The following is a 14,051-nucleotide window of genomic DNA, read 5'->3' on the forward strand; positions in this document are numbered from 1 at the left end:
CTTGCTGTCGCATCTGGCTGGGGCTACTATAGGAAACTTAACTAAAATGGTTGGATGTCCTAGCTCAGCCTGCATAGGGTCTTCGTTAAAACATGGTATGGAGATCTGATAGGGTATTTTTATTTGAGCTGTTCCGAAGTCCTAGTCAGGAAAAAAGAGGGGATCTTTCCTGAGCAAAATAATCATAGAACTTCAAATCCTCTTAGCAGATTATGGCCATTTCATTCTCTGCTTTTAAAAGTATACTTAGGATATGTATTAGTTCTAGTATTAATTCACCTAGGAGCCCACGAAGGGCCAACCCTATGTGTTTTGCTGCCAGAGACAGAAAACATTTTTGGTGCTCCCGAAGCAGCCGAGCAAACAAAACAAAACAATTTGGCACTCCTGTTCCCCAATGCCCCAAATGTTGATCTGGTGCCCCTGGAAGTTGACAGTCACAGAATCATAAAATATCAGGGTTGAAAGGGACCTCAAGAGGTCATCTAGTCCAACCCCCTGCTCAGAGCTGGACCAATCCCCAGACAGATTTTTGCATCAGATCCCTAAATGTCCCCCTCAAGGATTGAATTCACAGCTCTGGGTTTAGCAGGCCAATGCTCAAACCACTGAAACTGGAGAATTGGCCTGAAATAAATATCAGAAAAGACAAGTGCAGGGTACAACACTTAGAAAGGAACAAGCAAATGCATAAATAAAAATGGTGAATAACTGGCTAGGCACTAATACTGCAGAACAGGATCTGCGGGTTATAGTGGATCACAAATTCAATATGAGCCAAAATGTGATGCAATTGTGAAAAAGGCAAATGTAATTCTGGGGTGAATTAACAGGACTGTCATATGTAAGACACTGGAAGTAATTGTTCTGCACTACTCAGCACTGCTGAGTTTTGAGTGCCACACCTAGGAAAGAGATGGACAACTGTAGAGTGCAATAAAAATGATAAAAAGGTTTAGTAGACCTGACCTATGACAGAAGGTTTAAAAAAATGGCATATTTAGTCTTGAGAAAAGAAGACTGAGAAGGAACCTGACACGTCTTCAAACATGTTAAGGGTTACTATAAAAAGGATGGTGATCAATTGTTTCCCATGTCCCCATAGATACTGTTTAATCTGCAGCAAGGGAGATTAAAGTTAAATATTAGGAAAAGCTTTCTAACTATAAGAATAGTTAAGCACTGGAATAGGCAGGGCTGCCCTGAGGAGGGGGGCAAGTGGGGCAATTTTCCCCAGGCCCCTCAGGGGCTCCCATGAGAATGTCAGAGGCTCCCCCCAGCCCCGCCTCCACCTTCCCCCATCCCCCGGCACCTCAGCGTGCCGTGTCTAGGAGCAGCCCTGGACAGAGCTAAAGCGGTGTGACTCAGGTGGGGCCTAAGCTACTTCCGTTCAGAGCCACATGGTAAGGGAGCAGGGCTGCGAGCATAGGTCCTCCTGGAGCCAGGCCGCTGCAGCGCTATCCAGGGCCGCTCCTGGACTTGGCGTGCTGAGGCTTCAGGAGAGGGGCGAGGCGGGGGTAAGCGGCATGGTAAGGGAGCCAGGGCCAGAGGGGTTGGATAAAGGGCAGTCAGGGGATAGGGAGGGGGCAGCGGTTCTAGGTGAGTGGTCAGGGGATGGGAAATGGGGAGTTGGATCGTGGGCATTCTGGGGGTCTGTCAGGACTCGGCAGGGGAGTGGATAGGGTTTTGGGCAGTCAGGGGACAGGAAGCGGGGGGGGCGGTTGTGAGGGGTGGGGTCTCAGGGTGGTGGTTGGGGGGATCTCAGGGTGCGGTCAGGTGACTAGGAGCAGGATGGGTCAGGGATTCTGAGGGGGGCAGTCGGGCATCCAGAAGTGGATGAGGGTCAGATAGGTGGCAGGGCCAGGCTGTTTGGGGAGGCACAGCCTTCCCTACCCTAAAGCTCATTCAGCGGTTTGAGGCTTGAAGACAGCTATTTAACACAAAGAGCCAAGCTGTTATCTTTTCCCTTAGGGCTACCATCCCTTTCACTTCTCAAATGCCAAATTATAGTCTACATTTAATTTCAGTGCCATCAGGAGATTCATGTCATGGGAAGGTAGCTTCATTTAAAATTAGTCACTTTAGATTAACAGTGATAGAGTCATGGGAGAGGGATCATATGAGAAGAGCAATATCCTAAACCACCAACCTCCTTCCCAACCCTGCCAAGGGAAGCCCCCTTCCCCTGCATTCCCTGAGGCTCCAGAGGGCTTAATTCAGTGGTTCTGAAACTTTTGTATTGGTGACTGCTTTCACATAGCAAACTTCTGAGTGTGGCCTCACCCTTATAAATTAAAAACTCTTTTTAATATATTTAACACTATTATAAATGTTGGAGGCAAAGCAAGGTTTGAGGTGGAGGCTGACAGCTTGTGACCCCCAGTAATAACCTTGTGACTCCCTGGGTTAATTTAATTTTAGCACCCTGTGTCCATTCACATGCATGTGCTATTTTTAGCATTTCAGTTTTCACAACATAGGTTCATCCCAGATTCTGGAACAAGCTCAAATGCTCAGTTCATGGAGTATGTACATAAGCTATACTAAAGACAAACCCACAGTAACCATCTCCAGTTTGTGACCCTGTGGAGCCAGTCTCTAGGAAACAGATACATTCATGGAGGTTAAGTCCATTAGTGGCTATTAGTCAGGATAGGTAAGGAATGGTGTTCCTGGTCTCTGTTTGTCAGAGGGTGGAGATGGATGGCAGAAGAGAGATTACTTGACCATTGCCTGTTAGGTTCACTCCTCTGGGACACCTGGCATTAGCCACTGTCGGTAGACAGGACACTGGGCTGGATGGACCTTTGGTCTGACCTAGTATGGCCATTCTTATGTTCTAAGCTAAATGAACCCAAAGTTATGGAGACAGATATGAGTCAAGGAAGCCAGCAGAGTATCAGAAACCTGGAAAAATCTGACTGGATGGGCTCAGGTGTTTGGTCACAAGCTGATGTGGTTCAAAAGTTTTGGGGTTTTTTTTAAGCAGATTTTTTTTATTGTTTCTTTAAACAATCAAACACAGCAAGCAGCAAATATTTGGCCACACACTTCTGAAACCTCAAACCATGTTCAGGTTTTGGCAGATTAATTTCAGCTTTTCAATTAAAAAAAACACAACAAATTTTGAAGGAAAGCAGACATTGTCCGTGATTTTTTTCTGCTTTTTAAAAACCCCTAGTTTTCAATCCAAAAAAAGGAAGGCTGTGGAATCCTCATCATTGGAAGCTTTTAAGAACAGGTTACACAAATATCTGTTAGGGATGATCTAGGTTTACTTGGTCCTGCCTTGGCATGGGGGGGCGGGTGGACTAGATGACCTCTTGAGGTCCCTTCTACCCCTACATTTATATGATTCTATGAATAAAGGTGTGGCAACTGGAGCAGGGGATTGGGGATTACCACTGTTCTGCTGTGTGACCTTGAGTAGGGCGCTAAATCTTTCTTTCCCTTAGTTTCTCCAGGCCTAATCATGGCCCAAACTATGTGGCAGGGCAGAAGTGGGGACAGCAGCATGGGAAGGGACAGAGACTCCACAGAGCCATTACATCCCTTCCCTGTGCAGGTGAGCAGGGGAGCACTGTGCCACACCCTGCACCTTTCTCCAATGTACCTGGCAGTGTAGCTCCGCTGCTATCTCTATGCTGCACCAGGTATAGGCCTAGTGCTGCATATCCCTTCTCTGGAGCAGCGTGGGGACTGGGAGGGAAATTGACTTCCTGAATCAGAGTCTCCCTCTTAAGCGGCTCCTGGGCAGTGCAATGATTTACTGCCACTAATGCAGGGCTCATGGCAAAGCCACAGTTGAGCCCTCAGTTTGTAAAAGGAGAAATAAGCCCAGTTATATTTATCTACTTCCTAGAGGTGCTGTGAGAAATAATGGTTTAATATAGGGCTGTAAAGCGATTTAAAAAATTAATCACTATTAATTGCACGATTAATGGTGCTGTTAAACAATAATAGCATATCTTTAAATATTTTTGGAAGTTTTCTACATTTTCAAATATAATATTTTCAATTACAACATATAATACAAAGTGTACAGTGCTCACTTTATATCTATTTTTTATTACAAATATTTGCACTGTAAAAAACAAAAATAGTATTTTTCAGTTCACCTAATACAAGTCCTCTGGTGTCTGAAGCATGAATGTATACCATATCTGGCATGTAAATACTTTGCAGTGTCTGCTACAAAAGTGCCCTGCAAATGCCTGTTTTCATTTTCTGGTGACATTGTAAATAAGAAGAGGGCAGCATTATCTCCCTTAAATGTGAACAAACTTGTTTGTCTTAGTGATTGGCTGAACAAGAGGTAGGACTGAGTGGACTCGTAGGCTCCAAAGTTTTACATTGTTTTGTGTCTGAGTGCAGTTATGTACGAAAAAAAATCTACATTTGTAAATTGTACTTTCACAAAAAAGAGATTGCATTATGGTAATTGTATGAGGTGAATTGAAAAATACTATTTTTGTTTATCATTTTTACAGTGCAAATATTTGTAATAAAAAATAATATAAAGTGAGCACTGTACACTTTGTATTCTGTATTGTAATTTAAATCACTATATTTGAAAATGTAGAAAAACATCCAAAATATTTAATATATTTCAATTGGTATTCTATTGTTTAACAGTGTGATTAAAACTGCGATTAATCACGATTAATTTTTAAAATCACGATTGTTTTGAGTTACTTGTGTAAATTAACAGCGATTAATCAACAACCCTAGTTTAATGTCCATAAAGTATTTTGAGAACTGCAGATAACAAACTCTACAGAAGCACTGAGAAGAGACCACAGTAGTACATACAAATAAAAGAAGAGGAAAGGAGTGCTCCTTTAAAACTGTCTGACTCCTGTGACTTCTGCCTGGATAAACTGTGTGACAACTCTATTAATCTGAAGTACTTGCTGGAGCTCTCACTTATCCTTCAGATAAGCATGTGACAGCACAGTTTTTGTGTTTTATAATCCCCTGGATTTTGTCTCAGAGAGAGAATTCTCTGTGCTGTGATGCTTGAACTAAGCCTCTTCGCCAGGGTCAGGAGCTTTTCCTTGCTGCCAGCATTCTAGAATTAAGCTTGATTCGGTTCAGTTAAAAGCATCTATTCATTTCTGACTAACCAAAAACCATGGGGAAAATCCCCAGCCAGTTTCTCCATATCATCATAATCATAGGTGGTACTATATTTGTCTAATCGAGAGTACAGTCATGATCACGAATGATCCAGTTCATTCAGATTTTTTCAAAATGGGTACAGTACTAAATACAGTGAACCAGCTGACGTGTTTGGTTTCAAAGGGAATGCTGAAATAAGGTCATACTGTTCTTTTTCACATACAGCCTTTGTGTAGGAGATATTTACACTCAGATTTATGTACTTTGCACTGAGATAAAGTACAATTTAATTGCTTTGATCTTTGCAGACATGGAGATTACAGAATATACAGTGCAGGAAACTGCAAGCAATAATATTATGGCTCCATATGTATTTGTGTGCTTCATGCAGAACCTCACAAAGTCTTCTCTGCATAGATTTCACTTTGCAGTGGTCCCTACAGTAGGTGCTGACTCCATGGGTGCTCTTGGGCTGGAGCACCCATGGGGAAAAAATGGTGGGTGCTGAGCATTCACCGGCAGCCCCCTATCATCTTCAACCCTCCCCCTCAGTGCCTCCTGCCTGCCCAGGGGCCCTGCCAATCAGCACCTCCTCCTCCCTCCCTGCGCCTCCCACGAGCTGCGATCAGCTATTTTGTGGCATGCAGGGGCGCTGGGGAGGAGCGAGGGTGTGGCTCTTGAGGGAGTGGATGGAATGGATAAGGAAGAGGTGGTGTGGGAGTGGAGTGGGGGTGGTGTGGAGGCAGGGTTGGGGCAAGAAGAGGCAGGGCAGGGATGGGGCTTTGGAGGAACGGGTGGAATGAGGGTGGGGCCTAGGACAGAGCCGGGGATTGAGCACCCCTATGCACACTGGAAAACAGCACCTGTGGTTCAATGACAGCAAATGGTACTGCATCAAGAACCTGGTACTATGGGCAAGAACTAATAAGACCATTTATCCTGTATTTTAAGGGAAATCCCTTATTTTGGGTGCAATGTCCCACAAATCTTATCCAACAAGGACTCTTTAAGAAGGCTTTAATCATATAAAAATAAGTTTTCAAGATGCAGATGAACCTCAGAGTTACGAACACCTCAGGAATGGAGGTTGTTTGTAACTCTGAACAAAACATTACGGTTGTTCTTTTGAAAGTTTACATCTGAACATTGACTTAATACAGCTTTGAAACTTTACTATTGCAGAAAAAAACAGTACTAAAAACAAAAGGAAAGTTTAAAAAAAAGATTTGACAAGGTAAGAAAAGGTGTTTGTTTAATTTAAATTAAGATGGTTTAAAAAAAAAGTAATGTGTGTTTACCACAGTACTATATTGTATTTGCTTTTTTTTTTTTCTGGTCTCTGCTCTTGCCTGATTGCATACTTGCAGTTCCAAATGAGGTGTGCAGTTGACCAGTCAGTTCGTAACACTGGTGTTCGTGATTCTGAGGTTCTACTGTATAATCATTTGAATGTATGATTTTGTATTATGAAAAAAATATTGTGGGGTTCTAGACCTTAAAAATTAGCTTGATGTGTAAATGGCCACTCTCACAGGAACTTTATGATTCTGTATGAAGTTTTTGCAATGTGTATAGGGACTTCTCCTCCAAACTCTGGAACAAAGAAATTCAAACTTTGCCACATTGGCTTTAGCAACTTGCCAAGAGCCCAAGAGTCACATCTAATTTGCTTTGAATAAATCAGAGCACAGTCTCCTGTTTCTTTACTGCGTCGTTGGGGCCTGTGCAACAAATATCACCCCATCTTCCGCCACGTTTCTCCTAGTTCATTTGGGATGCATAGTTTTTTTTTTCCCAGTCGCAAGTACCACATTAAAGACACTGTGAGCTGAACTTGGCTCCATCAGGCTACATTGTGGTGACCCCGAGCTAAAGGAAAACAGTTAGGTGAGGCCAGTGGTGAGGGCTGGCCTTCGCTTCCCACAGCTCCCATTGGCTGGGAACAGTGAACTGTGGCCACTGGGAGCTGTGGGTGGCTGTGTCTGCAGACAGTCAATGTAAACAAACTGTCTAGCGGTCCACCAGCGATTACCCTCACTGGCCATAGGTGGTTACCCCCCACTGTTCTAATTCATATAAACATAAGTAGGTGCCCATCCCATGTCCTGGGTATCCTAATATAATTTAATTTCATGGTAAAATCTCAAAGCAGTTAACTTCTCTTTCCAAGCTAAAATAAATGGGATGCCAGAAGATAACATGAACTACAGATAGGGTGACCAGCTGTCCCTATTTTATAGGGACAGTCCTGCTTTTTGGGTCTTTTTTTTTATATAGGCTCTGTGATGGGGCAAGGCCAGATGGCTACAGTAAAGTACTGAGAAACAGGTATGTTAGCCCCAGGCTAAACAAATCCCTAGGACCCTGGTAACCAAATGGCAGTTGCTCCAGGTTAATCAAGGCACCTGGGGCCAATTAAGATCTTTCTAGAAGGCAGTAGAGATAGCTACTTTAATTAGAACACCTGCAGCCAATCAAGGCAGGCTAATCATGGCCCCTGGGTTTAAAAAGGAGCTCACTCCAGTCAGGCAGAGAGGAGCAGGAGTGTGTGTGAGGAGCTGGGAGCAAGAAGCTGAGAGTGTACTGCTGGAAGATTGAGGAGGACAAGTATTATCAGACCCCAGGAGGAAGGTCCTGTGGTGAGGATAAAGGAGGTGTTTGGAGGAGGCCAGGGGGAAGTAGCCTAGGGAGCTGCAGCTGTCATGCAGCTGGTACAGGAGGCACTATAGACAGCTGTGATCCACAGGGCCCTGGGCTGGAACCCGGAGTAGAGGGTAGGCCTGGATTCCCCCCAAACCTCCCAACTCCTGATCAGACACAGGAGGAGCTGACCCAGACTGTCGGCTCCACAAGAGGGGAAGATCACTGAGGTGAACAAATCCACCAATAAGCACAGGACCCACTAAGGTAGAGGAGGAACTTTGTCACAGCTCCTATTACCCTTCATGCCTCCACCCCCATCCCAATTTTTCACCTTTGCTATCTGGTCACCCTAACTACACAGAAAGCAACAGACCTTTCAAACCCTCAACCCAGCTGTCAAATGCCTGAGGAAAAAAAATGTCCTGAAGCGTAACACGTCTGGCAAAGCAAAGAGAATACTTTGCTAGCAATCCCCTCCCTTTTATATTGTGGTGCTCTAGTTCAAGTACTTCCACAGATTGTAACTGGGGCTGTATTGCACAAGGAGAGAGGCAGATTCTCAGACTACATCTTCACTGCAATAAAGCTCCCACAGCTGGCATGTGTCAGTGGCTCAGGCTCGTGGTGCTGAGGCTGCGGCACTATAAAATTGCACTGTAGATATTAGGGCTTTGACTGGGACCACTAGCATTGTGGTGTAACGCACTCAGCCTGAAACTTAGCTTTTTGTGCAGGTCATCACATTCTGCACTAGCTTCAGTTTCTAATCTAAGGTGTCTTTGCGAGTATGTAGAATGCATTACAGTATTCCAATCTCACTGTGAGAACGCATACATAATTGTGGAAAGATTCATAAAGGAAAAGAACTGACAAACATTTCCTACTAGATGCAGATGGAAAAAAACTCTTAGCCACAGCTTCTCCCAGGGCCTCTAGAAGCAGCCTGGGATTTAGTAATACACCTATGCTATGCACTTTTGTTATAAACATTAGTTGCCTTCCCTCAGTCAGGTTCAACGTCACCACCACTTCTGGTTACTTCTTGAAAACCACACATTAAATCTCAGTTTTTTCCACATTCAGTCACAGACAGGTGGACCTCATCCAAGTCTCAAGCTCATCTAAACACAGTAATTTGTTCCAAGGTACCACCCAGGTCAGACATGAAGCAAACAAAAAACTCTGTTCACTGACAACTTGTGTTCCTAAAAGTTATTAGAAAATGCTGCTAAAGAGACTGAAATCAAACATCCTGAGTGCTCTGATTTTTACCCAAATCTCAATCCAACCTCCAATATTTGTAGGTGCAGTTAAGTAGTTAAGCTTCTAAATGGAGGCAACTGTAGGTGCAATATGATTTATGCAATTAAATGTATTTTAGTTACATGAATACACATAAATATTGACTTCCTCTACTTGGAAGACATTTTATTTTGCTTGTACACCAGCAGAAGAAGTGGCTGACTTCTTTGTTTTTCACTGTCTCATTAGTGATGACAGATTGGAGTGTGCATAACTCTTAAAAACTGTATGGTCACTATTAAAAGGCCAAAGAACGCTGTTCATTTTCTCTGCTGAGCTCTATAAATACACTGTTTGCTAACTAACTCTTTGATGGCAATAGTCGGCATCTTGCACTTTGTAATTGCTATGGTTAATTATTTATTTAAATCTATACAAGCATAAAAGCAACTGTCCAGGGCTGTATGTGCCTTTAACATATATTAAAATATAGTAAATGAACGCAGAAATAATATAAACCTTGCAGACAAGAAATAGGGGTAACCAAATGAAATTAGTGAGCAATAAGTTTAAAACAAAAAAAAGGAAGTATTTTGTCATACAACGCACAGTCAACCTGTGGAACTCCTTGCCAGAGAATGTTGTGAAGGTCAAGACTACAACAGGGTGCAAAAAAGAACTAGATAAGTTCATGGAGAATAGGTCCATCAATGGCTGTTAGGCAGGATGGACAGGGTCCCTAGCCTCTGTTTGCCAGAAGGTGGGAATGGGCAACAGGGGATGGATCCTTTGGTGATTACCTGTTCTATTCATTCCCTCTGGGGCACCTGGCATTGGCCACTGTTGGATACTGGGCTAGATGGACCTTTGGTCTGACCCAGTCTGGCCATTTTTATGTTCTGATGCTGGAAACTAGGAAGAAAAGAAAAACATCATACCAGTTGCTTAGACCCAGTGCACCTGTCCCAGAATTCAGCTCACCTCTCGCTCCCAAAAAGGCTAGGAAAAAGAGATGAACCTTGAATGTCAACAGATTTGGGCTATTTTAGATGGAGATGGAGAAAAATGAATTTAAACGTCTAGAGCCCTTCACAAAATATACTCTGCAAACTAAAGGGGCTCCAGTTTAGGTATCTCCTCTGACTAGTTGTGGCAGGATGGAACAGGAAGAAAGGTGATCTCCCAAAAGGGTAGGTGTAGCCTTGATATGCAGGACCGTCCCTAGCCATTTGGGTGCCCTACACAGCCCCCCCAGGGGGTCTGGGAGGCAGGAGCTGTGGAGGGGCCACTTTTGGGGGCCTTAGAGGCCCAGAGCGGGCCGGGTGATTAGCAGGGGGGCCAGGAGCAGACTGCTCTGCTTCCCTCACCTCATCCCCAGACGTGTTGCTTGGGGAAGGGGACTTGGGGGAAGGGATTCCCCCCTCACTGGCAGCGGCAGGAAGCGGAGCAGCCTGGCCCAAGCCCGCTCTACTCCGCCAGCTCCCAGCCATGGCACTTTGTTTCCTTGCACCTTAATTTGGTAGATCTATTCTATATTCAGAGCCCACAAAAAACATCTCCTTATTGGTTGATGAAAAGATCTGAGCAAAAATGTCCAGAGGAAGCACATGCCCCTTCCCACTGTAACTGGGAACACCAGGAGGATACATGTATATGTGCATGTGTATGTATATACCTTGTAACTTAAACTGACAAGAGTGTGGAAAAATATGCTGAATTGCTTAGCATACTAAATATTTATGAAAATACATCATAGGTATTGGGATCTATCTGCTTCTTTGTTTCTGACAGCATGAACTGTTTGTGTCTGGATGCCATGGCATTGCACTGCAGCGCAAGGAGACTGTTGTGACAGCAATGTGAGGGGCTTTGTCACAATGTAACATCTGACTCAGGAAGCAACTTTGTCATGACATTACATGTCAGGTCTAAGGTGATTTTGTAGTTCCCCCATCTCTCTCTGCCATTCCTGGTGTGGCTCTATATGGCTGCCACCTGCCTATCCCCACCCTGGGGCCGGCTCCACATGGAGAAGGCCCCACTGCCCGGCCCCAGGGGGGCTGCTGAACCCTGGGACCAGCCTGCCCCCGGAGGTGTCACGCCAATGCAACACTCCCCAGGCCCGAACGCTGTCCTATCAGTGAGGGGCGTGGCTTGCAGGGGCTCGCGCGCCTAGCCTAGAGCGGGCGCGGTATTGCCGCCGGAGGGGCGTGGCTTTCCGCAGTGTCACGTGTGTGCGGAGGAGCGCGCGGACAGCTGCGCGCGGGGTTGGTGAGCACGCGGAGCGAGGCCCTGAGGCGCCTCCGGACATCCAGGCGGGCGGACTCGGTGTCTCCCCGTCTGTCGCAGCCCCTGCGGCTCGTCATGGCCCCCTGCCCGCGCTAGAGCCCACCCGGAGCCGGTTACGTCCCCGTCCCCGCCCTGTGTGGGGCCGCCCGGCGATGCCCCAGCCCAGCCTCGCCGCGGGGTGGGACAAACGCGCGGTTGTAACGGCCCCGCCCCAGGCAGCGTGTTTCACACCCTCGTGTCTGTGTGTTTCCTGCTCACAGGGCGGCGCGCGGTGCCTCTGCGAAGGAAATGACCGGGCGAGCGCGGGTCCGAGCGCGGGGACAGGCCCTCGCGGGCTCCACCGGCAGCGGGGGGCAGCCGGGCTCCCCACGGCGGCCGGTGCGTACTTCGCGTCCGTGACGTGCTCCGGGTCCTCTGCCCCGGCCTCCAGTCTGGCTTTAGTCCGTGTCCTCCTCGTGGGGCCCGGTCTTGTGTGTGCGTGACACCCGGGGTCGGGGCCGGGGCCGGGGCCGGTCCGTTCAGGTTCATTCCTGTCCCTGACCACCAGGGTGGTAGCTGAACACTGCCTTGCTCATCAGTGACAGGTCACCCCTTCCTCCCCCCATTGGGGGTAAAATGTGTCACTTCCCCAGTGGCCCCCAATCACCCGTGTGTGGGGTATAAGTATCTGAGCCAGAGAGTGGAAACTGGTTCTTGTAGCTGTTGACACTGAGTGCAAATTGAGGGCCAGCACCATTTCATTCCTTCATATGACTGAATTTATCTTTTTGGATTAATCACTGAAATAGAGTCTAATATAACTTCCTTTAATGGCAAGAAATACAAAAATATTCACACTTTTTTTGCAGCTTATCTTCTTTTCTTCTTGAAAGACACAAACTACAAAATTGTACCATGAATATTGCCTGCTTTTAACTAACATTGGAAAACGCCTACATTTAAGGTCAAATTATTAGTCTTTCAGGACAATTTGTCCATGTGCCCCTTCTGTCCTGCCATACTGCGTTTAGTTTTTATAATAGAGAATGAGTGAAAAAGGCCTGCCTTATCAAGAAGGGGTGACATCTACCATTCAAAACTAAGCACCAAAATTGTTTTCTTTTGACTCAGTATTTTTGTGATGTGAATAAAATAACTAAAGAAAAATAACTTATTAACATCCCTTGAAAAACCTGAATAATGCTGTTTTTTAGAGTTAATTCTCTTAGTGTTTGTGAATTGAAGATTTTTAAGTAGTAGGCAGGTTGTATTTGTTTCTAGTGTTTGGTACCTCTCTGTTGCTTCTGTCTGAGCAGGTTTCTGCATGACATGATCTCAGTTCACTAAGGCTGTGATACAGCAATCTATCTTAATCAGGGAAGTGTTTAAGCATGGGGGACTTCTGCACAGGCTTAAAGTTAAATATGTGCTGGGGATAATGTTATTTCTATTCTGTAATAGCTGCCTCTCTCTGTTTTATGCGGTATTGAAATTTCTTTACAGTATCACCTGTGCTGTACGTGGTGACGTTCGCACTGAAATTTCATCTCTTCCATGAGAACATGTATCATATTATTAGGACAATGGGCTATCTACAGAGTAACTATTTTGATAACTAAGCCATTTTCCCTCTTATGGACATCCCTTATCCATATCTCATAGGATTGTTCTAGAAGTGATGAGCCCATGATTGTTAGGACTCTGCAATCTGAGAAAGAAGCCTCAACTTCCTGTGGCCACAGGGAAACAGCAAAACTTACTCAGCGATGTAAGAGAGCAACTGCATTATTTACTTTGAAAGCTCTTGAAGGCAGGGACTATCTACTTGTTCTCTGTTTGTAAAGGGCATAGCACAATAGTCTTGGTCCATGACTGAGGCTCCAGGTTCTAGCAGAATACATATTAATAATGGGTAATGTATTTTATTATTAACTACTGTAGCTTGTTTTCTAAGTGAATGTATTAACATGTATGAGGAAATTATAGACAGGATGAAGTATAAAGACATAAATGAGTTGCAAGTCTTGTATAAAAATAAGGAATTTATTTTTTAAACCACTTTAAGAATAAGGTGCTGTTAATACAGCTGTGACAATCATGTGGTAGTTCAGGCTCTGGTTATTAAAAAGTGATTTTGCATCTCATTATTACATATTTTATGTGCTGCTGTCCAAATAAAATCCAGTTAAACATATTCCAGTTATATAGCCTAATTCTTGCTATTAGGATGACAAAAATTGAAGGGTAATAGACTGAAGGCTATAAAACTACCTGTGTCCAAATTTATGAATTCTTAGGTTATTTTGCTGGATTTGCAGGGAATAAACACATTTTACAGTTCTTCCTATGTTTCTGTTCAAGATGGCTTTTCTGCTGGGGCTGCTGGATGCACACTGCTGGAGAGAGGGGGAAAGACCCGATGTAACTTTCAAGATTTGGGAGTAAATACTAGAGAGACTATGACACACGTGAAAGACTGTAAAACAGGTGGAGTAACTCCATTTCCTTCAGCTTAGCCTTACCTTCTAAGGGTCTGATTTGGGGAGGTGCTAAGGTCCATTGATTTCAGCAAGTTGCAAGAGCTCCATGTCTTCAGCAGCAAGCCCACAGTATTTGGTTAATACATGAGAACATGAAAATATGCTGAGCGCCCTTAACTTGAAGCTGAGGTTGCTCCTTACCTCAGAATATGTTTTCAGCCGCTTACAGGAGTTTCCAGTTATCAAGAGAATGTTCAAAGATGTCTAATTTTTGACCTGTAAATTCTTTGTGTTACT

The 14,051-nt window shown here is 44.7% G+C and overlaps 1 protein-coding gene across 3 annotated transcripts in view; it reads left to right on the forward strand.

The window, feature by feature from the left end:
• Positions 1-11,362: 11,362 nt before the first annotated feature.
• Positions 11,363-14,051, forward strand: part of PIWIL4 (piwi like RNA-mediated gene silencing 4) — a 66,363-nt gene continuing 63,674 nt past the window's right edge. For all 3 annotated transcript variants that reach the window (XM_030559800.1, XM_030559820.1, XM_030559811.1), the window contains exons 1-3: positions 11,363-11,673; positions 12,937-13,042; positions 13,636-13,761. In XM_030559800.1, coding sequence (XP_030415660.1) covers positions 11,584-11,673; positions 12,937-13,042; positions 13,636-13,761 — 322 coding nt within the window. In that variant the 5' untranslated portion in view covers positions 11,363-11,583. The remainder of the gene's footprint in view (positions 11,674-12,936; positions 13,043-13,635; positions 13,762-14,051) is intronic.

Source organism: Gopherus evgoodei, chromosome 1, assembly GCF_007399415.2.
Source record: "Gopherus evgoodei ecotype Sinaloan lineage chromosome 1, rGopEvg1_v1.p, whole genome shotgun sequence".
NCBI lineage: Eukaryota > Metazoa > Chordata > Testudines > Testudinidae > Gopherus > Gopherus evgoodei.